The 27,218-nt window shown below is 58.6% G+C and overlaps 1 protein-coding gene across 1 annotated transcript in view; it reads right to left on the bottom strand.

Annotated features, from left to right (window-relative positions):
* Positions 1-27,218, bottom strand: part of LOC128849693 (cyclin-dependent kinase 16-like) — a 34,633-nt gene that overhangs the window by 1,596 nt on the left and 5,819 nt on the right. Inside the window, 18 exon segments of the mRNA XM_054052168.1 lie at positions 1,057-1,105; positions 2,201-2,278; positions 4,372-4,462; positions 4,748-4,790; positions 8,014-8,133; positions 11,725-11,815; positions 13,635-13,709; positions 13,712-13,756; positions 18,436-18,511; positions 18,513-18,542; positions 18,544-18,561; positions 20,370-20,399; positions 20,401-20,418; positions 20,420-20,434; positions 21,597-21,685; positions 22,269-22,379; positions 25,210-25,270; positions 26,750-26,845. Of these exon segments, the coding sequence (XP_053908143.1) occupies positions 1,068-1,105; positions 2,201-2,278; positions 4,372-4,462; positions 4,748-4,790; positions 8,014-8,133; positions 11,725-11,815; positions 13,635-13,709; positions 13,712-13,756; positions 18,436-18,511; positions 18,513-18,542; positions 18,544-18,561; positions 20,370-20,399; positions 20,401-20,418; positions 20,420-20,434; positions 21,597-21,685; positions 22,269-22,379; positions 25,210-25,270; positions 26,750-26,845 (1,125 nt within the window). The 3' untranslated portion in view covers positions 1,057-1,067.

Here is a 27,218-nt window from a genome sequence, read left to right as displayed (position 1 = left end):
TGACTTTTTGTGGTCCCCCTCTCTCCTTTTAGGGTTCCACCTCTCTTTTTGGGGTCCCCCCTCTCTATTTTTGGGGTCCCCCTTCTCTTTTTGAGGTCCCCCCTCTCTTTTTGGGGTCCCCCCCTCTATTTTTGGGGTCCCCCCTCTCTTTTTGAGGTCCCCCCTCTCTTTTTGGGGTCCCCCCTCTCTTTTTGGGGTCCCCCTCTCTTTTTACGGTCCCCCCCTCTCTTTTTAGGGTCCCCCCTTTCTTTTTGGGGTCCCCCCCTCTATTTTTGGGGTCCCCCCTCTCTTTTTGAGGTCCCCCCCTCTCTTTTTGGGGTCCCCCCTCTCTTTTTGGGGTCCCCCTCTCTTTTTACGGTCCCCCCCTCTCTTTTTAGGGTCCCCCCTTTCTTTTTGGGGTCCCCCCCTTTATTTTTGGGGTCTCCCCTCTCTATTTTTGGGGTCCCCCTCTCTCTTTATTGTTCCCCCCCTCAATTTTTGGGGTCCCCCCTCTCCTTTTAGGGTCCCCCCCTCTCTTTTTAGGGTCCCCCCTTTCTTTTTGGGGTCCCCCCTCTCTTTTTAGGGTCCCCCTCTCTTTTTTTAGGGTCCGCCCTCTCTATTTTTGGGGTCCCCCTCTCTTTTCATTGTTCCCCCCCTCAATTTTTGGGGTCCCCCCTTTCTTTTCATTGTTCCCCCCCTCAATTTTTGGGGTCCTCCCTCTCTTTTTGGGGTCGCCCTCTCTATTTTTGGGGTCCCCCTCTCTTTTTTTAGGGTCCCACTCTCTTTTTTTGGGGTCCCCCCCTTTTTTTTGGGGTCCCCCTCTATCCTTTCAGGGTCCCCCCCTCTTTTTATTGTTCCCCCCCCTCAATTTTTGGGGTCCCCCTCTCTCTTTTTGGGGTCCCCCCTCTCTTTGTTACCTCAAATCCTCTCTTTTTTACCTCCAATCCTCCCTTTTTGGGCTCAAATCCTCCCTTTTTTGGGGGTTCTGCCCCCCAATTTTTGGGGGGGACCTTTGAAGGAGGGGATTTTAGGGGGGGGCCCCCCAAATTTTTTTGGGGGGGGGGGGGGGTTTCCTACCTTCCCCGGGCTCAAAATTCCGTGTCGAGCACCCGGAAATTGGAGGAACCTGGGGGGAAAAAGGGGGTCCCCAAATTTTTTTGGGGGGTCCCTAAAATATAGGGGTGGCCCTAAAATATAGGGGTGGCCCCGAAATATAAGGGTGACCCCGAAATATAAGGGGGGGTCCCCAAAATATTTAGGGGGGGCCCAGATTGGGGGGGGGAAGAGAGATGTTGGGGTGAAGCGCAGGTTTTGGGGGGACCCCAGAATTTGGGAGGGTCTCAGTTTTGGGGGGTCTCTGGGTTTTGGGGGGGTCTCTATGTTTTTTGGGGGGTCCCTATGTTTTTAGGGGGTCTCTGTTTTTGGGGGGGTCTCTGGATTTTGGGGGGGGTCCTTATATTTTGGGGAGTCTCTGAGTTTTTGGGGGGGTCCCTGTGTTTTTGGGGGGTCTCTCGGTTTTGGGGGGGTCTCTGGGTTTTGGGGGGGTTCTTCTGTTTTGGGGGGGGGTCCTTCTGTTTTGGGGGGGTCTCTGAGTTTTAGGGGATCTCTGTGTTTTGGGGGGTCTCTGTCTTTTTGGGGGGGTCCCTGTGTTTTGGGGGGTCCCTATGTTTTGGGGGAGTCTGTGTGTTTTTGGGGGGTCTTTGTGTTTTCGAGGGTCTCTGAGTTTTGGGGATCTCTGTGTTTTTTGGGGGGGTCCTTATGCTTTGGGGGGGTTTCTGTGTTTTTGGGGGGGTCCTTATGCTTTGGGGGGTCTCTGGGTTTTGGGGGGGTCCTTATGTTTTGGGGGTCTCTGTGTTTTTTGGGGGGTCCTTATGCTTTGGGGGGGTCTCTGGGTTTTGGGGGGGTCCCTATATTTTGGGGGGTCCCTATGTTTTTAGGGGGTCTCTGTGTTTTTAGGGGGTCTCTGAGTTTTGGGGATCTCTGTGTTTTTTGGGGGGGGGTCCTTGTGTTTCGGGGGGGTCCTTATGTTTTGGGGGGGTCCCTGTGTTTTTGTGGGGGTCCTTGTGTTTTGGGGGGGGTTTCTGTGTTTTTGGAGGGGTCCTCCTGTTTTGGGGGGGGTCCCTGTGTTTTGTGGGGTCTCTGTGTTTTTGGGGGGGTTCCTTTGTTTTGGGGGGGGTCCCTGTGTTTTGGGGGGGGTCCCTGGATTTTGGGGGGCTCCGACCTTGGGGTCCGCGGGGGGGGTTGCGCAGCGCCGGCTCCTGTTGCAACTGAATCTCCTTCAGCGCGAAGATGGACGTGGCTGCAGGGGTGAATTCACCCCACTTTTTACCCCAAATTCCCCTCAAATTCCCCCCAAATCCTTCAACCCCCTCATCTTCACCCCCCATTTACCCAAAAGCCCTCAAATCCGCCCCAAATTCCTCTCAAATTCACCCGAAATCCCTCGAATTCCCCCCCAAATTCACAAATCTTTCACATTTGCCACAAATTCCCCCCAAATTCCCCTCAAATTCACCCCCAATTTACTACAAATCCCTCAAATTTGCCCCAAAATGCCCCAAATTCCCCCCAAATCCCTCAAATTTGCCCCAAATTTCCTGCAAATTCCCCCCAATTCTAATCCTTAATCCCCCTGAACACCCCCAAATCCCTCCGATTCCACCCCAACCCCTCCCATTCCCCCTAAATCCCTCAAATTTCCCCCAAATTCCCCTCAAATCTCTCCAATTCTCCCCAAATCCCTCCAACTCTACCCAAGCCCCTCCGCTTCCCCCCCAAATCCCTTCCAAATCCCTCAAATTCCCCCCCCAAACCCCTCAAGTTTTCCCCCAAATCCCTCCAATCCCCCTCAAATCCCTCCAAGTCCCCCCCAAACCCCTCAAATTCCCTCAAATCTGCCTCACATCCCTCCGATTTCACCCTTGAATCCCTTCAATTGCCCCCCAAATCCCTCAAATTCCCCCCAAATCCCTCAAGTTTCCCCCAAACTCCCCCCAATTCTCCCCAAATCCCTCAAATTCCCTCCAAATCCCTCAAAATTGCCTCAAACCCCTCAAGTTCCCCCCAAAACTCCCCCCAATTCCCCTCAAATCCCTCAAGATTCCCCTCAAATCCCTTCAATTCCCCTCAAATCCCTCAAGATTCCCCCAAATCCCCCCCAAATCCCCCCAATTCCCTTCAAATCCCTTCAATTCCCCTCAAGTTTCCCCCAAATTCCTCCCAAATCCTTCCAGTTCCCCCCAAATCCCTCCAATTCCCCCCAGATCCCTCCAATCCCTTCTAAACCCCTCCAATTCCCTCCAAATCCCTCAAATTCCCCCCAAATCCCTCAAACTTGCCCCAAACCCCTCAAGTTCCCCCCAAAACTCCCCCCAATTCCCCTCAAATCCCTTCAATTCCCCTCAAATCCCTCCAAACCCCTCAAAGCCGCCCCAAACCCTTCCAATTCTCCCCTAAACCCCTCAAGTTTCCCCCAAATCCCTCAAATTTGCCCCAATCCCCTCAATTTTTCCCCAAACTCCCCCCAATTCCCCTGAAAACCCTTCAATTTCCCCCAAACCCCTCAAGTTTCCCCCAATTCCCCCCAAATCCCTTCAATTCTCCTCAAATCCCTCAAGTTTACCCCCAAATCCCCCCAATATCCCCTCAATCCCCACAATTCCCCTCAAATCCCTTCAATTCCCCTCAAACCCCTCCAGTTTCCCCCAAACTCCCCCCAATTCCCTCCAAACCCCTCAAACCCACCCCAAATCCTTCCAATTTTCCCCTAAATCCCTCAAATTCCCCCCAATCCCTCAAACTTGCCCCAAACCCCTCAAGTTCCCCCCAAAACTCCCCCCAATTCCCCTCAAATCCCTTCAATTCCCCTCAAATCCCTCCAAACTCCTCAAAGCCGCCCCAAATCCTTCCAATTTTCCCCTAAATCCCTCAAGTTTCCCCCAAAATCCCTCCAATTCCCCCCAGATCCCTCCAATCCCTTCCAATTCCCTCCAAATCCCTCAAATTCCCCCCAAACCCCTCAAGTTCCCGCCAAAATCCCCCCAATTCCTCTCAAATCACTTCAATTCCCCTCAAATCCCTCCAATCCCCCCCCAACCCCTCAAACCCACCCCAAACCCTTCCAATTTTCCCCTAAATCCTTCAAGTTTCCCTCAATTCCCCTCAAATCCCTCCAATCCCCCCTCAAAGCCGCCCCAAATCCTTCTAATTTCCCCCTAAATCCCTCAACTTTCCCCCAATTCCCAACAAACCCCTCCCTAAGCCCTCCCCCCCCAACCCGGAACCCACAAGCCCCGCCCCTCCCTCGCAGCCACGCCCCTTTCGCGCCTAGCCCGCGCAGCCCCCGCCCCCCAACCGAGGCCCCGCCCCCCGTTAAGCCCCGCCCCCACTCACTGTCGGGCAGGGCGGCCACGCGGGGCCCGAGGCAGGCGAAGAAGGGGTGAGCCATGGCCTGGGCGGCTGCCACCCTCCGCCGGCCCTCGAACTGAGGGGGGCGGGGCCTCAGGGACAGGCCCCCTTCCGGTCCCCGAGGCCACGCCCCCTTCCGCGCCCCATCCGCGCCGAGGCCACGCCCCCACTCAGTCCAACCCCGAAGAGACCACGCCCACTCGCCACATCGAGCCACTATGAGCGCCCGCCTCCATCAGACCACGCCCCCTCCGTGCCCACCCAAAGACCACGCCTCCTTTAAGCCGCCCGCAATAACCATATATGGAAAGGGCGTGGTCTGATGGTGGGCGTGGTCAGGGATTTGGCCACGCCCCCTCACCTGCAGCAGCTGCCCCAGCAGGTCAGCACCATCGGGGTCCAACCTGGGGGGGGGAGAGAGGGGTCAGGAACCCCTCTATGGGGCAGAGACCCCCCCAAATGATGTGCTATGGGGCAGCCCCACACGCTATGGGGCAGAGCCACCCCCCAAATCCCCTCCTATGGGGCACAACCACCTCCTATGGGGCAGAGACCCCCCCAAATGTCCCCCTATGAGGCAGAGACCCCCCCCAAATGTCCCGCTATGGGGCAGCCCCACACGCTATGGGGCAGAGCCACCCCCCCAAATCCCCTCCTATGGGGCAGAACCACCTCCTATGGGGCAGAGACCCCCCCCAAACATGCTGCTATGGGGCAGAGACCCCCCCAAGGTGCAGCTATGGGTCAGCCCCACACGCTATGGGGCAGAGCCACCCCCCCAAATCCCCTCATATGGGGCACAACCACCTCCTATGGGGCAGAGACCCCCAAAAACGTCCCCCTATGGGGCAGAGACCCCCCCAAATGTCCCCCTATGGGGCAGCCCCACACGCTATGGGGCAGAGCCACTCCCCCAAATCCCCTCCTATGGGGCACAACCACCTCCTATGGGGCAGAGACCCCCCCAAAATGTCCTCCTATAGGGCAGAGATCCCCCCAAATGTCCCGCTATGGGGCAGCCCCACACGCTATGGGGCAGAGCCACCCCCCAAACCCCCTCCTATGGGGCACAACCACCTCCTATGGGGCAGAGACCCCCAAAAACGTCCCCCTATGGGGCAGAGACCCCCCAAAATGTCCCGCTATGGGGCAGCCCCACACGCTATGGGGCAGAGCCACCCCCCAAATCCCCTCCTATGGGGCAGAACCACCTCCTATGGGGCAGAGATCCCCCAAAATGTCCCCGCTATGGGGCAGCCCCACACGCTATGGGGCAGAGCCACCCCCCAAACCCCCTCCTATGGGGCAGAACCACCTCCTATGGGGCAGAGACCCCCCCAAAATGTCCCCCTATGGGGCAGAGACCCCCCCAAAATGTCCCGCTATGGGGCAGCCCCACACGCTATGGGGCAGAGCCACCCCCTAAATCCCCTCCTATGGGGCAGAACCACCTCCTATGGGGCAGAGACCCCCCCAAAATGTCCCGCTATGGGGCAGCCCCACACGCTATGGGGCAGAGCCACCCCCCAAATCCCCTCCTATGGGGCACAACCACCTCCTATGGGGCAGAGACCCCCCAAATGATGCGCTATGGGGCAGACACCCCCCCAAATGTCCCGCTATGGGGCAGCCCCACACGCTATGGGGCAGAGCCACCCCCCAAACCCCCTCCTATGGGGCAGAACCGCCTCCTATGGGGCAGAGACCCCCCCAAACATGCTGCTATGGGGCAGAGACCCCCCCAAAATGTCCCCCTATGGGGCAGAGACCCCCCCAAAATGTCCCGCTATGGGGCAGCCCCACACGCTATGGGGCAGAGCCACCCCCCCAAATCCCCTCCTATGGGGCAGAACCGCCTCCTATGGGGCAGAGACTCCCCCCAAATGTCCCGCTATGGGGCAGAGACCCCCCCAAATGTCCCACTATGGGGCAGCCCCACACGCTATGGGGCAGAGCCACCCTCTAAACCCCCTCCTATGGGGCACAACCACCTCCTATGGGGCAGAGACCCCCCAAAATGTCCCCGTATGGGGCAGAGACCCCCCCAAAATGTCCCGCTATGGGGCAGCCCCACACGCTATGGGGCAGAGCCACCCTCCAAACCCCCTCCTATGGGGCACAACCACCTCCTATGGGGCAGAGGCCCCCCAAAATGTCCCCCTATGGGGCAGAGACCCCCCAAAAGTCCCGCTATGGGGCAGCCCCACACGCTATGGGGCAGAGCCACCCCCCAAACCCCCTCCTATGGGGCAGAACCGCCTCCTATGGGGCAGAGACCCCCCCAAATGATGCGCTATGGGGCAGAGACCCCCCCAAAATGTCCCCCTATGGGGCAGCCCCACACGCTATGGGGCAGAGCCACCCCCCAAATCCCCTCCTATGGGGCAGAACCACCTCCTATGGGGCAGAGATCCCCCAAAATGTCCCCCTATGGGGCAGAGACCCCCCCAAAATGTCCCGCTATGGGGCAGCCCCACACGCTATGGGCAGAGCCACCCCCCAAATCCCCTCCTATGGGGCAGAACCACCTCCTATGGGGCAGAGACCCTCCCAAATGTCCCCCTATGGGGCAGAGACCCCCCCAAATGTCCCGCTATGGGGCAGCCCCACACGCTATGGGGCAGAGCCACCCCCCAACTCCCCTCCTATGGGGCACAACCACCTCCTATGGGGCAGAGACCCCCCCAAATGATGTGCTATGGGGCAGCCCCACACGCTATGGGGCAGAGCCATCCCCCCAAATCCCCTCCTATGGGGCACAACCACCTCCTATGGGGCAGAGACCCCCCAAAATGTCCCCCTATGGGGCAGAGACCCCCCCAAATGTCCCCCTATGGGGCAGAGACCCCCCCAAATGTCCCCCTATGGGGCAGCCCCACACGCTATGGGGCAGAGCCACCCCCCAAATCCCCTCCTATGGGGCAGAACCACCTCCTATGGGGCAGAGACCCCCCCAAGGTGCAGCTATGGGTCAGCCCCACACGCTATGGGGCAGAGCCACCCCCCCAAATCCCCTCCTATGGGGCACAACCACCTCCTATGGGGCAGAGACCCCCAAAAACGTCCCCCTATGGGGCAGAGACCCCCCAAAATGTCCCGCTATGGGGCAGCCCCACACGCTATGGGGCAGAGCCACCCCCCAAATCCCCTCCTATGGGGCAGAACCACCTCCTATGGGGCAGAGACCCTCCCAAATGTCCCCCTATGGGGCAGAGACCCCCCCAAATGTCCCGCTATGGGGCAGCCCCACACGCTATGGGGCAGAGCCACCCCCCAAATCCCCTCCTATGGGGCACAACCACCTCCTATGGGGCAGAGACCCCCCAAAATGTCCCCCTATGGGGCAGAGACCCCCCCAAATGTCCCCCTATGGGGCAGAGACCCCCCCCAAATGTCCCGCTATGGGGCAGCCCCACACGCTATGGGGCAGAGCCACCCCCCAAATCCCCTCCTATGGGGCAGAACCGCCTCCTATGGAGCAGAGACCCCCCCAAATCCCCTCCTATGGGGCAGAGACCCCCCCAAATGTCCCCCTATGGGGCAGAGACCCCCCCAAATCCCCTCCTATGGGGCAGAGACCCCCCCAAGGTGCAGCTGTGGGTCAGCCCCACACGCTATGGGTCGCACCGTGGGGCGTGCTGCCGCAGCCCCTCGGGGGGGTACGGGGGGTACTTATGGGCGCGGAACTCGGCGTTGGCCTCAATCCCCGGCCACGACTGCTCCGTCGGCGTCCCTGCAGGGAACAAACTGGGGTCAAACTGGGACAAACTGGGAGCAAACTGGGAGCAAACTGGGAGCAAACTGGGAGCCAAAAATGGGCTCAAATTGGGATCAAATTGGGCTCAAACTGGGAACAAACTGGGAACAAACTGGGCTCAAACTGGGAACAAACTGGGGACAAACTGGGGACAAACTGGGGACAAACTGGGATCAAACTGGGGACAAACTGGGAGCCAAAAATGGGCTCAAACTGGGCTCAAATTGGGCTCAAACTGGGATCAAACTGGGAGCCAAAAATGGGCTCAAACTGGGCTCAAATTGGGCTCAAACTGGGGACAAACTGGGACCAAACTGGGGACAAACTGGGATCAAACTGGGAGCCAAAAATGGGCTCAAATTGGGATCAAACTGGGATCAAACTGGGCTCAAACTGGGAACAAACTGGGGACAAACTGGGAACAAACTGGGGTCAAACAGGGACCAAACTGGGAACAAACTGGGGACAAACTGGGATCAAACTGGGAACAAACTGGGCTCAAACTGGGGACAAACTGGGATCAAACTGGGATCAAACTGAGACCCAAAACTGAGCTCAAACTGGGAACAAACTGGGATCAAACTGGAATCAAAATGGGCTCAAACTGGGCTCAAACTGGGACCAAACTGGGATCAAATTGGGACCAAAATGGGACCAAATTGGGACCAAACTGGGACCCAAAGTGGGCTCAAACTGGGCTCAAACTGGGATCAAACTGGGACAAACTGGGAACTAAACTGGGAACTAAACTGGGATCAAACTGGGACCAAACTGGGAACCAAACTGGGCTCAAACTGGGCCGAAACTGGGATCAAACTGGGAACCAAACTGGGATCAAATTGGGACCAAACTGGGAACAAACTGGGAGCCAAAAATGGGCTCAAACTGGGCTCAAACTGGGAACAAACTGGGAACCAACTGGGACCAAACTGGGGACAAACTGGGAGCCAAAAATGGGCTCAAAATAGGCTCAAATTGGGCTCAAACTGGGATCAAACTGGGAACAAACTGGGCTCAAACTGGGGTCAAACTGGGACCCAAAACTGGGCTCAAACTGGGATCAAATTGGGCTCAAACTGGGGACAAACTGGGATCAAACTGGGACCAAACTGGGAACCAAACTGGGACCAAACTGGGATCAAACTGGGACCAAACTGGGACCAATCTGGGATCAAACTGGGAACAAACTGGGAACAAACTGGGAACAAACTGGGAACAAATTGGGATCAAACTGAGACCAAACTGGGACCAAACTGGGATCAAACTGGGACAAACTGGGAACTAAACTGGGATCAAACTGGGACCAAAATGGGACCAAATTGGGACCAAACTGGGAACAAACTGGGAACAAACTGGGACCCAAAAATGGGCTCAAACTGGGACCAAACTGGGCTCAAACTGGGAACAAACTGGGATCAAACTGGGATCAAACTGGGACCAAACTGGGACCCAAAAATGGGCTCAAACTGGGCTCAAACTGGGCTCAAACTGGGCTCAAACTGGGACCAAACTGGGCTCAAACTGGGAACCAAACTGGGATCCAAACTGGGACCAAACTGGGCTCAAACTGGGACCAAACTGGGCTCAAACTGGGACCAAACTGGGATCCAAACTTCCTAAACTTACCCCAAATTCCCAGAATTTGCCCCGAATTCCCTCCAAACCTCCAAAATTACCCCAAATTCCCTCCAAACCTCCAAAATTTGCCCCAAATTCCCAGAATTTGCTCTGAATTCCCTCCAAACCTTCCAAATTCCTCCCAAATTTGCCCTAAATTCCCCAATTTTCCCCCTAATTTCTTCCCAGCCTCACAAATCCGCCCCAAATTTCCTCCAAACCTCCCAAATTTGCCCCAAATTCCCTCCAATTTGCCCCAAATTCCCTCCAATTTGCCCCAAATCCCCCAAATTTGCCCCAAATCCCCTCAAATTTGCCCCCAAATCCCCCAAATTTGCCCCCAAATCTCCCCTTCCCACCCCCAAAATCCCCCTTTGCGCCCCCAAATCCCCCTTTTTGTGCCCCCAAATCCCCCTTTGCACCCCCCAAATCCCCCTTTTACGCCCTCAAATCCCCCTTTGAGCCCCCAAATCCCCCTTTTCCACCCTCAAAATCCCCCTTCTGCACCCCCAAATCCCCCTTTTGCGCTCCAAAATCCCCCTTTGCACCCCCAAATCCCCCTTTTCGCCCCCCAAATCCCCCTTTTGTGCCCCCAAATCCCCCTTTCCCACCCCCAAATCCCCCTTTTGCGCCCCCAAATCCCCCTTTTACACCCCCAAAATCCCTCTTACACCCCCAAATCCCCCTTTTACACCCCCATATCCCCCTTTTGCGCCCCCAAATCCCCCTTTTGCACCCCCAAATCCCCCTTTTGCGCCCCCAAATCCCCCTTTCCCACCCCCAAATCCCTCCTTTGCACCCCCAAATCCCCCTTTTGCGCCCCCAAATCCCCCTTTTTGCGCCCTCAAAATCCCCCTTTTGCACCCCCAAAATCCCCCTTTTGCGCCCCCCAAAATCCCCCTTTGCACCCCAAAATCCCTCTTTACAACCCCAAATCCCCCTTTTACACCCCCAAAATCCCCCTTTTGCACCCCCAAAATCCCCCTTTACACCCCCAAATCCCCCTTTGCACCCCCAAATCCCCCTTTTGTGCCCCCAAATCCCCCTTTCCCACCCCCAAATCCCCCTTTTGCGCACCCCCAAATCCCTTTTACACCCCCAAAATCCCTCTTTACACCCCAAATCCCCCTTTTACACCCCCATATCCCCCTTTACACCCCCAAAATCCCTCTTTACCACCCCCAAATCCCCCTTTTCACCCCCAAAATCCCCCTTTGCGCCCCCAAATCCCCCTTTTGCGCCCCCAAATCCCCCTTTTGCACCCCCAAATCCCCCTTTGCACCCCCAAATCCCCCTTTTGTGCCCCCAAATCCCCCTTTCCCACCCCCAATCCCCCTTTTGCGCCCCCAAATCCCCCTTTTACACCCTCAAATCCCCCTTTTGCACCCCCAAATCCCCCGAATTTGCCCCAAATCCCCAAATTTGCCCCAAATCCCCCAAATTTGCCCCAATCCCCCAAATTTGCCCCAAATCCCCCAAATTTGCCCCAAATCCCCTGAATTTGCCCCGAATTTGCCCCAAATCCCCCGAATTTGCCCCAAATCCCCAAATTGTGCCCCAAATCCCTGAATTTGCCCCAAATCCCCTCCAATTGCCCCAAATCCCCAAATTTGCCCCAAATTCCTTCCAATTTGCCCCAATCCCCCCAAATTTGCCCCAAATCCCCCAAATTTGCCCCAACTTTGCCCCAAATTCCCCTGAATTTGCCCCAAATCCCCCAATTTGCCCCAATCCCCCAAATTTGCCCCCAAATCCCCCCGAATTTGCCCCAAATCCCCCAAATTTGCCCCAAATTTGACCCCAAATCCCCCCAAATTTGCCCCAAATTTTGCCCCCAAATCCCCAAATTTGCCGCAAATTTGCCCCAAATCCCCCCGAATTTGCCCCAAATCCCCCAAATTTGCCCCAAGTCCCCCCCAAATTTCCCCCAAATCCCCCCGACTTTGCCCCGTACCGAGGTAGGCGGAAGATTGAAGTGCAGCTGTTCCTCCACGGTGGATCCCGGGAAGAGCGATCGCCCCGTCACCATCTCCGAGAAAATGCAAGCCCACGCCCCTGCGCCACGAGGCAGAAGGGGGGTTTTGGGGGTGCAAAGGGGGGATTTGGGGGTGTAAAAGGGGATTTGGGGGGCGCAAAGGGGGATTTGGGGGCGCAAAAGGGGATTTGGGGGTGGGAAAGGGGGATTTGGGGCTCAAAGGGGATTTGGGGGGTGTAAGAAGGGGGATTTGAGGGCGCAAAAGGGGGATTTGGGGGCACAAAGGGGGATTTTGGGGGGTGAAAAGGGGGATTTGGGGGTGCAAAAAGGGGGGATTTGGGGGTGTAAAGAGGGATTTTGGGGATGAAAAGGGGGATTTGGGGGCGCAAAAGGGGGATTTGGGGGCGTAAAAGGGGGATTTGGGAGTGGGAAAGGGGGATTTGGAGGTGCAAAAGGGGATTTGAGGGTGGAAAAGGGGGATTTCGGGTGGGAAAGGGGATTTTGGGGGTGTAAAGGGGGATTTGGGGGTGGCAAGGGGGATTTGGGGGTGCAAAAGGGGGATTTGGGGGCGCAAAGGGGGATTTTGGGGGTGTAAAGGGGGATTTGGGGGCTCAAAGGGGGATTAGAGGGTGCAAAAGGGGGATTTGGGGGCACAAAAGGGGGGGGCACAAAAGGGGGATTTGGGGGCTCAAAGGGGGATTTGGGGGTGGAAAAGGGGGATTTGGGGGCACAAAAGGGGGGTCTGGGGGTGCAAAAGGGGATTTGGGGACGCAAAAGGGGGATTTGGGGGTGTAAAGGGGGATTTTGGGGGTGGAAAAAGGGGATTTGGGGGCACAAAAGGGGGATTGGGGGCGCAAAAGGGGGATTTATTTGGGCTCAAAGGGGGATTTTCGGGGGGTGTAAAGAGGGATTTGGAGGTGCAAAAGGGGGATTTGGGGGTGCAAAAGGGAGATTTGGGAGTGCAAAAGGGTGATTTGGGGGCGGCAAAAGGGGGATTTTGGGGGTAAAAAGGGGAATTTGGGGGTGCAAAGAGGTATGTTGGGGGTGCAAAAGGGGGATTTGGGGGCGCAAAGGGGGATTTTGGGGGTGAAAAAGGGGGATTGAGGGCGCAAAAGGGAGATTTTGGGGCTCAAAGGTTGATTTGGGGTGGGAAAGGGGGATTTGGGGGCGCAAAGGGGGATTTGGGGGCGCAAAAAGGGGGATTTGGGGGTGCAAAAGGGGGATTTGGGGGCGCAAAGGGGGATTTGGGGGTGGGAAAGGGAGATTTGGGGGTGCAAAGCAGGGATTTGGGGCGCAAAGGGGGATTTGGGGGGTGAAAAGGGGGATTTGGGGGCGCAAAATGGGGATTTGGCGCTCCCGATAACCCCTCTTTAAAGCCATAAAGTCCTCGTGCAACACCCTGGAGCCCCTCCTGACCCTCGTGCGAAACCCTCGTGCAAAGCCCTCGTGCGAGAGATATCCCAAATGGCCCTTTAGAGCCGTGCAAGAGCCCGAAGTCCCCGTGCAACACCTCTGGGGTGGCTCAGGGACCCCCTCAGTGCCTGTCGGAGCCCCCTCCCGACCCTCGTGTGAAACCCTCGTGTGAAGCCCTCGTGCAAGAGACGCCCCGACATGGCAACCTTTAGAGCCGTGCAAGAGCCGAAGTCCCCGTGCAACACCCCTGGAGCGGCTCAGGGACCCCCTCAGTGCCTGTCGGAGCCCCTCCAGACCCTCAGTGCCGAGGACCCTTGTGCAAGAGACGCCTCAAATCACCCTTTAGAAGCCGTGCAAGAGCCCGAAGTCCACGTGCAACACCTCTGGGGCGGCTCAGGGACCCCCTCAGCCCCCATCGGAGCCCCTCCCGACCCTCGTGCGAGACCCTCGTGCGAAGCCCTCGTGCAAGCCCTCGTGCGCTCACACACATGTCGATCTGCTGCGTGGAGTACTCGGTGGATCCCAGGAGGATATCCGGCGGCCGATACCAAAGCGTCACCCTTCGTTGGAATACGTCTTTGTTGGATGGATTTCGCTCGGAGCCAATCCTGGAGGAAAAGGGGGTGGGGGGGTAAACTGGGAGGTAATGGGGAGCACTGGGAGGGAATTTGGGGTCCCCGGGGTGGATTTGGGGTCCAAGGGTGGATTTGGGGCTCCCAGCGTTGGATTTGGGGGGTCCTACGGTGGATTTGGGGGTCCTCCGGGAGGATTCTGGGGTCCAAGAGGTGGATTTTGGGGTCTCAGGGTGGATTTTGGGGCTCCTGGGGGTGGATTTGGGGCTCCCAGCATTGGATTTTGGGGGTCCTATGGTGGATTTTGGGTCCTCCGGGAGGATTTGGGGTCCAAGAGGTGATGATTTTGGGGTCCCCAGGGGTGGGATTTTGGGGTCCTATGGTGGATTTTGGACCTCCAGGGTTGGATTTTGGGGTCTCAGGGTGGATTTTTGGGGTCCCAGGGGTGGATTTGGGGTCCTATGGGTGGATTTGGGGCTCCCAGCATTGGATTTGGGGGTCCTACGGTGGATTTTGGGGGTCCTCCGGGAGGACTTTGGGGTCCAAGGGGTGGATTTTGGGGTTACTTACCCTGTGGATTTTTGGGGTCCAAGGGGTGGATTTTGGGGTCCCCGGTTGAATTTTGGGTCCCCGGTTGGATTTTGGGGTCCCACGGTGGATTTTTGGGCTCCAGGGTTGGATTTTGGGGTTCTACGGTGGATTTTGGGGTCCCCGGTTGGATTTTGGGGTCCTATGGTGGATTTTGGGCTCCCAGCATTGGATTTGGGGGGTCCCCGTGTTTGAATTTTGGGGTCCCCGTGTTGGTTTGGGCTCCCAGGGTTTGGATTTTGGGGTCCCAAGGGTTGGATTTGGGGGTCCCAGGGTTGGATTTTGAGGTCCTGAGTGTGGATTTTATGTCCAAGGGGTGGATTTTGGGTCCTCCAGGAGGATTTTTGCGGTACCAAGGGTTGGATTTGGGGGTTCCAAGGGTTGGATTTTGGTGTCCCTTGGGTCGGATTTTTGGGGTCCCATGTTGAATTCGGGGTCCCCGGTTGAATTTGGGTCCCCCGGTTGGATTTTGGAGGTCCTATGAGGGATTTGGGCTCCCAGCCCGTTGGATTTTGGGGTTCTACGGTGACTTTTGGGTCCCCGGGTTGGATTTTGGGCTCCCAGGGTTGGATTTTGGGGTCCTTGGGTCGGATTTTGGGGTCCCCATGTTGAATTTCGGGGTCCCCGTGTTGAATTTCGGGGTCCCCATGTCGAATTTTGGGGTCCCTGGGTTGGATTTTGGTCTCCTCCTGTTGGATTTCGGGGTCCCCGCGTTGCATTTCGGGCTCCCCATGTTGCATTTCGGGGTCCCCGCATTGAATTTTGGGGTCCCCGTGTTGGTTTTGGGCTCCCAGGGTCGGATTTTGGGGTCCCCATGTTGCATTTCGGGGTCCCCGCATTGCATTTCGGGGTCCCCGCGTTGAATTTTGGGGTCCCCCGCGTTGGATTTTGGGGTCCTACGGTGGATTTTGAGGTTCTGGGGGTGGATTTGGTGTCCTGGGTTGGATTTTGGTGCCCCCGTGTTGGATTTCGGGGTCCCCGGGTTGGATTTTGGGGTCCTACGGTGGAATTTTGAGGTCCTGGGGGTGGAATTTGGTGCCCCCGTGTCGGATTCCGGGGTCCCCGGGTTGACATTTTGGTGGTCCCTGGTTTTGATTTTGGGCTCCCAGGGTTGGATTTTGGGGTCCAAGGGTTGGATTTGGAGGTCTCAGGGTGGATTTTGGGGTCCTATGGTGGATTTTGGGCCTCCCAGCGTTGGATTTGGGGGTCCTACGGTGGATTTTGGGATCCTACAGTGGATTTTGGGGTTCCAAGGGGTGGATTTGGGGCTCCCAGCGTTGGATTTGGGGGTCCTACGGTGGATTTGGGGTCCTCCGGGAGGATTCTGGGGTCCAAGAGGTGGATTTGGGGTCTCAGGGTGGATTTTGGGGTCCCAAGGGGTGGATATTGGGGGCTCCCCCAGCGTTGGATTTGGGGGTCCTACGGTGGAGTTTTGGGATCCTACAGTGGATTTTGGGGTTCCAAGGGGTGGATTTGGGCTCCCAGCGTTGGATTTGGGGGGTCCTACAGTGGATTTTGGGGTCCTACAGTGGATTTTGGGGTCCAAGGGGTGGATTTTGGGGTCTCAGGGTGGATTTTGGGGTTCTCCAGGTGGATTTGGGGGCTCCCAGCGTTGGATTTTGGGGTCCTACGGTGGATTTTTGGGGTCCCTCCGGGAGGATTTTGGGGTCCCCGGGTTGGATTTTGGGCTTCCCAGGGTCGGATTTTGGTGTCCTTGGGTCGGATTTTTTGGGGTCCCCATGTTGAATTTCGGGGTCCCTGTGTTGAATTTCGGGGTCCTCGTGTTGCATTTTTGGGGTCCCCATGTTGAATTTCGGGGTCCCCGCGTTGCATTTTCGGGGTCCCTCTGTTGGTTTTGGGCTCCCAGGGTTGGTATTTTGGGGTCCCACCGGGTTGAATTTTGGTCTCCCCATGTTGAATTTTGGGGTCCCCAGTGTGAATTTCGGGGTCCCCGGGTTGGATTTGGGGGTCCTACGGTGGATTTTGAGGTCCCAAGGGGTGAATTTTGGTCTCCACCCAGGTTGGATTTTGGGCTCCCTAGGGTTGGATTTTGGGGTCCTTGGGTCGGATTTTGGGGTCCCCATGTTGAATTTCGGGGTCCCCGGGTTGGATTTTGTGGGGTCCCCGGTTTGGATTTTGGGGTCCCCGGGTTGGATTTTGGGCTCCCAGGGTTGGATTTTGGGGTCCTACGATGGATTTTGAGGTTCTGGGGGTGGATTTGGTGTCCCTGGGTTGGATTTTGGTGGCCCTGTGTTGGATTTCGGGGTTATCCGGTTGGATTTTGGGGGTCCCTATGGTGGATTTTGATGTCCCTGGGTTGGATTTGGGTCCCACAGGTGTGAATTTTGGGGTCCAAGGTGTGGATTTGGGGGTCTCAGGGTGGATTTTGGGGTCCCCGGGTTGGATTTTGGGGTCCTACGGTGGATTTTGAGGTCCTGGGGGTGGAATTTGGTGCCCACCGTGTCGGATTTCGGGGTCCCCGTGTTGAATTTCGGGGTCCCCAGGGTTGAATTTTGGGGGTATCCGGTTGGATTTTGGGGTCCTATGATGGGATTTTGGGCTCCCAGCGTTGGATTTTGGGGTCCCAGGGTTGGATTTGGGGGTCCTACGGTGGATTTTGGGGTCCCCGGTTGAATTTTTGGGGTCCCAGGGGTTGGATTTTGGGGTCCTACGGTGGATTTTGGGGTCCCCAGGGGTGGATTTTTGGGGTCCTATGGGTGGATTTGGGGGTCCTTGGGTCGGATTTTGGGGTCCCAACAGTGGATTTTCGGGGTCCCCGAGTTGAATTTCGGGTTCCCCGGTGGATTTTTGTGTCTCAGGGTGGATTTGGGGGTCCTACGGTGGATTTTGGGGGTCCCCAGTGTCGGATTTTGGGCTCCCAGGGTTGGATTTTTGGGGTCCAAGGGTTGGATTTTGGGGTCCTCCGGGAGGATTTGGTGCCCCCGGGTTGGATTTTGGGGGTCCCCGGGTCGAATTTTGGGGTCCCTGGTTTGGATTTTGGTCTCCCCAATGTTGAATTTCGGGGTCCTTGTGTTGAATTTTGGGGTTCCTGTGTTGAATTTCGGGGTCCCCGGTTGGATTTTGGGGTACCCCGGGTTGGTTTTGGGCTCCCAGCGTTGGATTTTGGGGTCCTACGGTGGATTTTGAGGTCCAAGGGGTGAATTTTGGTCTCCCCAGGTTGGATTTTTGGGGTCCCAGGGTGGATTTTGGGTTCTACGGTGGATTTTGGGCTCCCAGCGTTGGATTTTGGGGTCCTTGGGTCGGATTTTGGGGTCCTGAGTGTGGATTTTAGGTCCAAAGGGTGGATTTTTGGGGTCCCAGGTGTGGATTTTGGGGTCCCTGTGTCGGATTTTGGTGCCCCTGTGTTGGATTTCGGGGTCCCTGGGTGTGAATTTTGGGGTCCCCGCATTGAATTTTGGGGTCCCCGGTTGGATTTGGGGTTCTACGGTGGATTTCGGGGTCCCAGCGGCTGTGAATTTTGGGGTCCCCGGTTGAATTTCGGGGTCCCCATGTGAATTTTGGGGTCCCCGTGTTGAATTTTGGGGTCCCAGGGTTGGTTTTGGGCTCCCAGGGTTGGATTTTTGGGGTCCTTAGGGGTCGGATTTCGGGGTCCCCATGTTGCATTTCGGGGTCCCCCGGTTGAATTTCGGGATCCCCGTGTCGGATTTTGGTCTCCCCATGTTGAATTTTGGTCTCCCCATGTCGAATTTTGGGGTCCCCATGTTGAATTTTGGGGTCCCCATAGTTGAATTTCGGGGTCCCTGTGTTGAATTTTCGGGGTCCTCCTGTTGAATTTTGGGGTCCCCCGGTTGGATTTTTGGGGTCCTTGGGTCAGATTTTGGGGTCCTTGGGTCGGAATTTTGGGGTCCCCAGGTTGGATTTTGGTCTCGATCCCATGTTGAATTTTGGGGTCCCCATGTTGCATTTCGGGGTCCCCACATTGCATTTCGGGGTCCCCGGGTTGAATTTCGGGGTCCCCCGGTGGACTTTGACGCCCTTGGGTTGCATTTTGTGATGCCCCCACGTATGAATTTCAGTGCCCCCCCTCAGCCTATGAAATTTCGGGGTCCCCCCTGGGTGTGGATTTTGGGGTCCCCCCGGGGAGTGGATTTTTGGGGTGCACTGACCGAAATCCGCCAGTTTGAGGTCCCCGCGCCGACTCAGCAGTAAATTTTGGGGTTTGAGGTCGCGGTGGAGGACTTTTGTGGCGGTGGCAGAAGGCGAGGCCGCGCAGGCAGCTGGAACAGGAACAGCTGCCCCCGCCCGCGCCTCGCACACGCATCGCACACATCCTTGCACACTCGTCTCACACTCCTTGCACGCTCGTTCTCACGCTCGTCGCACGGTTGTCGTACCGCCAACCCCCCCTTTTCCGTCACCCCAAGTCCTCCCCCCATGGTCCACGGAGAGCGCCGAGCTCGTCGTCACACCCGCCTTGCACAGCTCGTTGCACAGCTTAGGGTTTGATCGTTGCGTTCCCTGACCCAATTTGCACGACTCTCTGAGCCCCTCACACAACCCATCTGACTCCTTTGCACGCTCCTCTGACCCCCTCAGCACACCCCTCTGACCCCTTTCACACCCATCTGACCCCCTTGTACACCCATCTGACCCCCTTGCACAACCCCTTTCACCCTCTTGCACGCCCTCTGCCCCCCTTGCACACCTCTCTGATCCCCTTGCACACCCTTCTAACCCCCTTGCACACCTCTTTCACCCTCCTGCACACCCCTCTGCCCCCTTGCACACCCCTCTGACCCCATCGCACACCCCTTTCACACTCCTCTGACCCCCTTGCACACCTCTCTGACCCCTTGCACACCGCTCTAACCCCCTTGCACACCTCTTTCACCCTCCTGCACACCCCCGACCCCCTTTCACACCCCTTTGACCCCTTTGCACACCCATCTGACCCCCTTGCACACCCCTCTGACCCCCTTTCACACCCCTTTAACCCCTTTGCACACCCCCCTGACCCCTTTCACACCCCTCTGACCCCTTTGCACACCCTTCTGACCCCATCGCACACCCCTCTGACCCCTTTCACACCCCTTTGACCCCACTTGCACGCCCCTCTGACCCCTTTCACACCTCTACTGAACCCCTTGCACACCCCTCTGACCCCATTTCACACCCCTCTGACCCCTTGCACACCCTCTAACCGCCTTGCACACCTCTTTCACCCTCCTTCACACCCCTTCTGACCCCCACTGCACGCCCTCTCTGACCCCTTTGCACACCCCTTTCAACAACCCTCTGACCCCTTGCACACACCCCTGACCCCTCACACACCCCTCTGCCCCCTTTGCACACCCATCTGACCCCCTTTCACGCCTCTCTGACCCCCTTTTGCAACGCCCCCTCTGACCCCGTTGCACGCCCCTCTGACCCCTTTCACGCCCCCCTGACCCTTTGCACAACTCTCTGACCTCCTTTGCACACCCCTCTGACCCCATCGCACACCCCTTTCACTCCCTTCCACACTCCTCTGACCCCCTTGCACACCCTTTTGACCCTCTTGCACACCCCCTCTGACCCCTTGCACACCCCCTCTGACCCCTTTCACGCCTCCCTGACCCCTTTTGCACGACTCTCTGACCCCTTTGCACGCCCCTCTGACCCCCCTGCACGGCTCCTCTGACCTCTTTTTCACGCCCCTCTGCCTCCTTTGCACCACCCCTCTGACCCCTTTCACCACCCTTTTGACCCCCTTGCACACCCCTTTGACTCCCTTTGCACACCTCCCTGACCCCTTCCACACCCCTTTGATCCCCTTGCACACCCCTTTGACTCCCTTTGCACACCCCTCCTGACTCCGTTTTCACCCCTTTTGACCCCCTTGCACACCCCTCGACCCCTTGCACGCCCCTTTCACTCCCTTTCACGGCCCCTCTGACCCCATTGCACACCCCTTTGACCCTCTTGCCACACCCCTTTAACCCCCTTGCACACCCCTCTGACCCCCTTGCACACCCCTTATCACCCCCTTTCAACCCCTCTGACCCCCTCACGCCCCTCGCATGCCCCTTGCACACTCACGCCCCCTCGCACGCGCACTCACCCGCACGTTGTGCATGCTGATGACGTTGCCCGCAGTCGTCCAGGTATTGCCTTCAGGTCCCGATCCTGGGGGGGGGACCCCAAAATAGGGGAGGGTTTGGGGGGGGGCGATGGGGGATTTGGGGCACAAAAGGGGGATTTGGGGGTTCAGGGGTGGATTGGGGTCAGAAAAGGGGGATTTGGGGGTTCAGGAGGGGATTTGGGGGTCAGAAAGGGGGATTTGGGGGTTCAGGGGTGGATTTGGGGGCAGAAAAGGGGGATTTGGGGTTCAGGAGGGGAATTTGAGGCAGAAAAGGGGAATTTGGGGGTTCAGGAGGGATTTGGGGGCAGAAAAGGGGGTTTTGGGGGTTCAGGAGGGGATTTAGGGACAGAAAGGGGAATTTGGGGGTTCAAGGAGGGGATTTGTTGGGGCACAAAAGGGGGATTTGGGGGTTTCAGGAGGGGATTTGGGGGCAGAAAAGGGGGATTTGGGGGGTTCAGGAAGGGATTTGGGGGCAGAAAAGGGGGATTTGGGGGTTCAGGAGGGATTTTGGGGCAGAAAAGGGGGATTTGGGCAGAAAAGGGAATTTGGGGGTTCAGGGTGGATTTGAGGTCAGAAAAGGGGGGATTTGGGGTTCTGGAGGGGATTTGGGGGCACAAAAGGGGGATTTTGGGGTTCAGGAGTCGATTTTGGGGCAGAAAATGGGGATTTAGGGGCTCAGGAGTGGATTTTGGGGCAGAAAATGGGGATTTTGGGGCAGAAAAGGGGCATTTGGGGGTTCAGGGGTGGATTTGGGGTCAGAAAAGGGGGATTTTGGGGCAGAAAAGGGGCATTTGGGGGTTCAGGGGTGGATTTGGGGGCACTAAAGGGGGATTTGGGGGTTCAGGAGGGGATTTGGGGGCAGAAAAAGGGGGGATTTGGGGGTTCAGGGTGGATTTTGGGGGCACAAAGTGGGATTTGAGGGCTCAGGAAGGGATTTGGGGGCACAAAAGGGGGATTTGGGGGTTCAGGAGGGGATTTGGGGGCAGAAAAGGGGGATTTGGGGGTTCAGGAGTGGATTTTGGGGCAGAAAATGGGGATTTGGGGTCAGAAAAGGGGGATTTTGGGTCAGAAAAAGGGGGTTTTGGGGCAGAAAATGGGGATTTTGGGTCAGAAAAGGGGGTTTTGGGGCAGAAAAGGGGGATTTTGGGGCTCAGGGGTGGATTTTGGGGCTCAGAAAAGTGGGGTTCAGGTGCTCACCCAGGGTACCTCGAAGACGAGCGTGAGGCACTGGGGGGTGTGCACGATGTCGTGCAACGTCACCACGTTGGCGTGTTTGAGGTCCCGGAGAAGGGACACTGTCGGGAAAAGAGGGGGGGGGGGACACCCCCTTATTGTCACCCCACGGGGTCCCCAAAACCCTCATGAGTGTCTCTGTGTGTGTGTTCCCTCGATCCTCGTGCAAACCCTCGTGCAAACCCTCGTGCAAAGCCACCACACACCCTGGATCACCCCCTTAATGTCACCCCCATCCCTACTGCCACCCCTTTAGCGTCACTCTATGTGTCCCCAATGTCACTTCCCTCAGCCCTCGTGCAAACCCTCGTGCAACACCCCCTGGATCACCCCCCTTAGCGTCACCCCACCCCATAATCACCCCCTTAATGTCACCCCATCCCTACTGCACCCCCTTAGCGTCACTCTGTGCGTCCCCAATGTCACTTCCCTCAGCCCTCGTGCAAACCCTCGTGCAAACCCTCGTGCAACACCCCCTGGATCACCCCCCTTAGCGTCACCGCACCCCCATATCACCCCCTTAATGTCACCCCATCCCTACTGCCACCCCCTTAATGTCACTCTATGTGTCCCCAATGTCACTTCCCTCAGCCCTCGTGCAACCCTCGTGCAAATCCTCGTGCAAATCCTCGTGCGAGCGCGTACCCTCTCGGATGGCCGTGCACGGCGCCCCCTCCTCGTGTTCCAAACGGATCTCTTTGAGGGCCACGAGGTTCTCGGTCAGTTTGCTGCGTCCTTTGTAGACGGTGGCGTTAGGTGCCCTGGGGACAATGGGGGACACCGGGGGGGGGATATGGGGGGGACATGGGGGATATGGGGGGGATAAGGGGGATATGGGGGGGATATGGGGGGGATATGGGGGATATGGGGGGATATGGGGGGGATATGGGGGATATGGGGGGATATGGGGGGATATGGGGGGATATGGGGGGGATATGGGGGATATGGGGGATATGGGGGGGATATGGGGGGGGATATGGGGGGGATATGGGGGGAATGGGGGATATGGGGGGATATGGGGATATGGGGGGATATGGGGGGATATGGGGGGATATGGGGGGATATGGGGGGATATGGGGGGATATGGGGGGATATAGGGGGATATAGGGGGGATATGGGGGGACATGGGGGGGTATAGGGGAGAATGGGGGATATAGGGGGGATATGGGGGGGATATGGGGGGATATGGGGGGGATATGGGGGGATATAGGGGGATATGGGGGGATATGGGGGGGATATGGGGGGGATATGGGGGGATATGGGGGGATATGGGGGGATATGGGGGGATATGGGGGGTGTGGGGGGGATATGGGGGGATAGGGGGTGTGGGGGTGTGGGGATAAGGGGATATGGGGGGGATATGGGGGGATATGGGGGGATATGGGGGATATGGGGGGGACATGGGGGGATATGGGGATATGGGGGTATGGGGGATAGGGGGATATGGGGGGATATGGGGGATAGGGGGGATATGGGGTGTGGGATAAGGGGATATGGGGGATATGGGGGTGTGGGGGGATATGGGGGGGACATGGGGGGATATGGGGGGATAAGGGGGGATATGGGGGATATGGGGGGATATGGGGGATATGGGGGGATAGGGGGATATGGGGGATATGGGGGGGATATGGGGATAGGGGGATATGGGGGGATATGGGGGGTATATGGGGGGAGATAGGGGGGATATGGGGGGATATGGGGGAAAGGGGGGATATGGGGGGATATGGGGGGATATGGGGCGATAGGGGGGATATGGGGGGGATATGGGGGGATAGGGGGGATATGGGATATGGGGATATGGGGATATGGGGGGATATGGGGATATGGGGGGATAGGGGGGATATGGGGGGGATATGGGGGGATATGGGGGGATATGGGGGATATGGGGGATATGGGGATATGGGGATATGGGGGATATGGGGGATATGGGGGATATGGGGGGGGATATGGGGGATATGGGGGATATGGGGGGGGGGGACATGGGGGGATATGGGGGGATATGGGGGGACATGGGGGGTGTGGGGGATATGGGATATGGGGGATAGGGGGATATGGGGATTGGGGGATATGGGGGATATAGGGGGATATGGGGGGATATGGGGCGGGGGGGATAGGGGGATATGGGGCGTGGGGATAAGGGGATATGGGGGGATATGGGGGGGATATGGGGGGATATGGGGGGATATGGGGGATATGGGGGGATATGGGGGGATATGGGGATATGGGGTGGGGGGGATATGGGGGATATGGGGGATATGGGGATATGGGGGATATGGGGGATATGGGGGATATGGGGATATGGGGGATATGGGGGATATGGGGGGATATGGGGGGATATGGGGATAAGGGGATATGGGGGATATGGGGGTATGGGGGGGATATGGGGGATATGGGGGATATGGGGGGATATGGGGGATATGGGGGGATATGGGGATATGGGGGGATATGGGGGATATGGGGGATATGGGGGGATATGGGGGGATATGGGGGGGATATGGGGGGATATGGGGGGATATGGGGGTGTGGGGTGTGGGGATATGGGGATATGGGGGGATATGGGGGGATATGGGGATATGGGGGATATGGGGGTGTGGGGATATGGGGGGATATGGGGGATATGGGGATATGGGGGGGTATGGGGGGATATGGGGGATATGGGGGATATGGGGGGATATGGGGGGATATGGGGGGATATGGGGGGTGTAGGAGACACAGGGAGACATGGAGATATGGGGGACACAAGGATGTGGGGGGACATAGAGGGACATGGGGGACATGGGGATAGGGGGGACATAGAGGGATATGGGGGGCCATGGGGATATGGGGGGACACAGGGACACGGGGGGACATGGGAATATGGGGGTACATGCGGATATGGGGGACATAGAAGGACATGGGGGGACATGGGGATAGGGGGGGACACGGGGGGATATGAAAGGACATAGAAGGACATGGAGGGATATGGGGGGATATGGGGGGGGTCACGGGGGGCCATGGGATATGGGGGGGCCATGGGGATCTGGGGGGGTCACGGGGGGCCATGGGAATGTGGGGGGGCCCATGGGATTTGGGGGGGTCACGGGGGGCCATGGGAATATGGGGGCCCATGCGGATCTGGGGGGGCCACGGGGGCCATGGGATACTGGGGGGGCCATGGGGATCGGGGGGTCACAGGGGGCCATGGGAATGTTGGGGGGGCCATAGGGATCTGGGGGGGTCACGGGGGGCCATGGGAATGTGGGGGGGCCATAGGGATTTGGGGGGGTCACGGGGGGCCATGGAATGTGGGGGGGCCATAGGGATTTGGGGGGTCACGGGGGCCATGGGAATGTTGGGGGGGCCATAGGATCTGGGGGGTCACGGGGGGCCATGGGAATGTGGGGGGGCCATAGGGATTTGGGGGGGTCACGGGGGGCCATGGGAATGTGGGGGGGCCATAGGGATTTGGGGGGGTCACGGGGGGCCATGGGAATGTTGGGGGGGCCATAGGGATCTGGGGGGGTCATGGGGGACATGGGGATATGGGGGGACCATAGGGATTTGGGGGGGTCACGGGGGGCCACGGGTGTGGGTTGCGGCCCCCCCCTCACCTCTCCCAGTTTGTCCAGTTTGACGTAAGTCTCTAACTTCCCGAAGCCGATCTCAGACTGGGAGAGAAGAGCCTACTGGGAGCACTGGGAGGCCCCTCCCACCCCAGACTGGGAGCACTGGGAGGCCCCTCCCTCTCCAGACTGGGAGCACTGGGAGGCCCCTCCCTCCCCAGACTGGGAGCACTGGGAGGCCCCTCCCTCTCCAGACTGGGAGCACTGGGAGGCCCCTCCCTCCCCAGACTGGGAGCGCTGGGAGGCCCCTCCCACCCCAGACTGGGAGCACTGGGAGGCCCCTCCCTCTCCAGACTGGGAGCACTGGGAGGCCCCTCCCTCCCCAGACTGGGAGCACTGGGAGGCCCCTCCCTCTCCAGACTGGGAGCACTGGGAGGCCCCTCCCTCCCCAGACTGGGAGCGCTGGGAGGCCCCTCCCACCCCAGACTGGGAGCACTGGGAGGGCCCCTCCCGCCCCAGACTGGGAGCACTGGAGGCCCCTCCCTCCCCAGATGGGAGCACGGAGGCCCCTCCCTCCCCAGACTGGGAGCATGGGAGGCCCCTCCCTCCCCAGACTGGGGAGCACTGGGAGGCCCCTCCCTCCCCAGACTGGGAGCGCTGGGAGGCCCCTCCCTCCCCAGACTGGGAGCACTGGGAGGGCCCCTCCCTCCCCAGACTGGAGCGCTGGGAGGCTCCTCCCTCTCCAGACTGGGAGCGCTGGGAGGCCCCTCCCTCCCAGACTGGGAGCACTGGGAGGCCCCTCCCTCTCCAGACTGGGAGCACTGGGAGGCCCTCCCTCCCCAGACTGGGAGCGCTGGGAGGCACCTCCCTCTCCAGACTGGGAGCACTGGGAGGTCCCTCCCTCCCCAGACTGGGAGCACTGGGAGGCCCCTCCCAACCCAGACTGGGAGCACTGGGAGGCCCTCCCACCCCCAGACTGGGAGCACTGGGAGGCCCCTCCCACCCCAGACGGAGCACTGGGAGGCCCCTCCCTCCCCAGACTGGGAGCACTGGGAGGCCCCTCCCTCTCCAGACTGGGAGCGCTGGGAGGCCCTCCCTCTCCAGACTGGGAGGCCCCTCCCTCTCCAGACTGGGAGCACTGGAGGCCCCTCCTCCCCAGACTGGGAGCGCTGGGAGGCCCTCCCTCCCCAGACTGGGAGCGCTGGGAGGCCCCTCCCTCCCCAGACTGGAGCACTGGGAGGCCCCTCGCTCTCCAGACTGGGAGCGCTGGGAGGCCCCTCCCTCCCAGACTGGGAGCGCTGGGAGGCCCCTCCCTCCCCAGATTGGGAGCAATGGAGGCCCCTCCCTCCCCAGACTGGGAGCACTGGGAGGCCCCTCCCTCTCCAGACTGGGAGGCCCTCCCTCCCCAGACTGGGAGCACTGGGAGGCCCCTCCCTCCCCAGACTGGGAGCACTGGGAGGCCCTCCTCCCCAGACTGGGAGGCCCCTCCTTCTCCAGACTGGGAGCACTGGGAGGCCCCTCCCTGCCCAGACTGGGAGCACTACTGGTCTCTATGGTTCCTACTGGTCTGTACTGGGGCCGCACCAGGGAGACGCGGCGCAGGCGGCGGCTGAGGGGCGCGGGGAGCCCCCCCTCGGGCAGGCGGGGGTCGGCCGGCAGAGAGAGCCGCTTGTTGATGTCCTGGGGGGGGGGGGAAAAAAGGGGGGGGACCCCAAAAACAACACCTCAATCTCTCTCCAGGACCCCCAAAACCCCTCAATCCCTCTCCAGGACCCCCAAAACCCCCTCAAAACCCCTCCAGGACCCCAAAAACCCTCTCAAACCCCCCTCAAAACCCTCAATACCCCTCCAGGACCCCCCCAAAACCCCTCAACCCCCCTCCAGGACCCCCCAAAACCCCCTCAACCCCCCCTCAAACCCCCTCAAACCCCTCCAGGACCCCCCAAAAACCTCAATCCCCTCCAGGACCCCAAAACCCCTCAACCCCTCTCGAAACCCCTCAATCTCCCTCCAGGACCCCCCAACCCCCCTCAAAACCCCTCAATCTTCATCC

The sequence above is a fragment of the Cuculus canorus genome, chromosome 32, assembly GCF_017976375.1.
Source record: "Cuculus canorus isolate bCucCan1 chromosome 32, bCucCan1.pri, whole genome shotgun sequence".
NCBI lineage: Eukaryota > Metazoa > Chordata > Aves > Cuculiformes > Cuculidae > Cuculus > Cuculus canorus.
The sequence above is the reverse complement of the archived record's forward strand: the minus strand, read 5'-3'. Positions and strand labels throughout refer to the sequence as shown.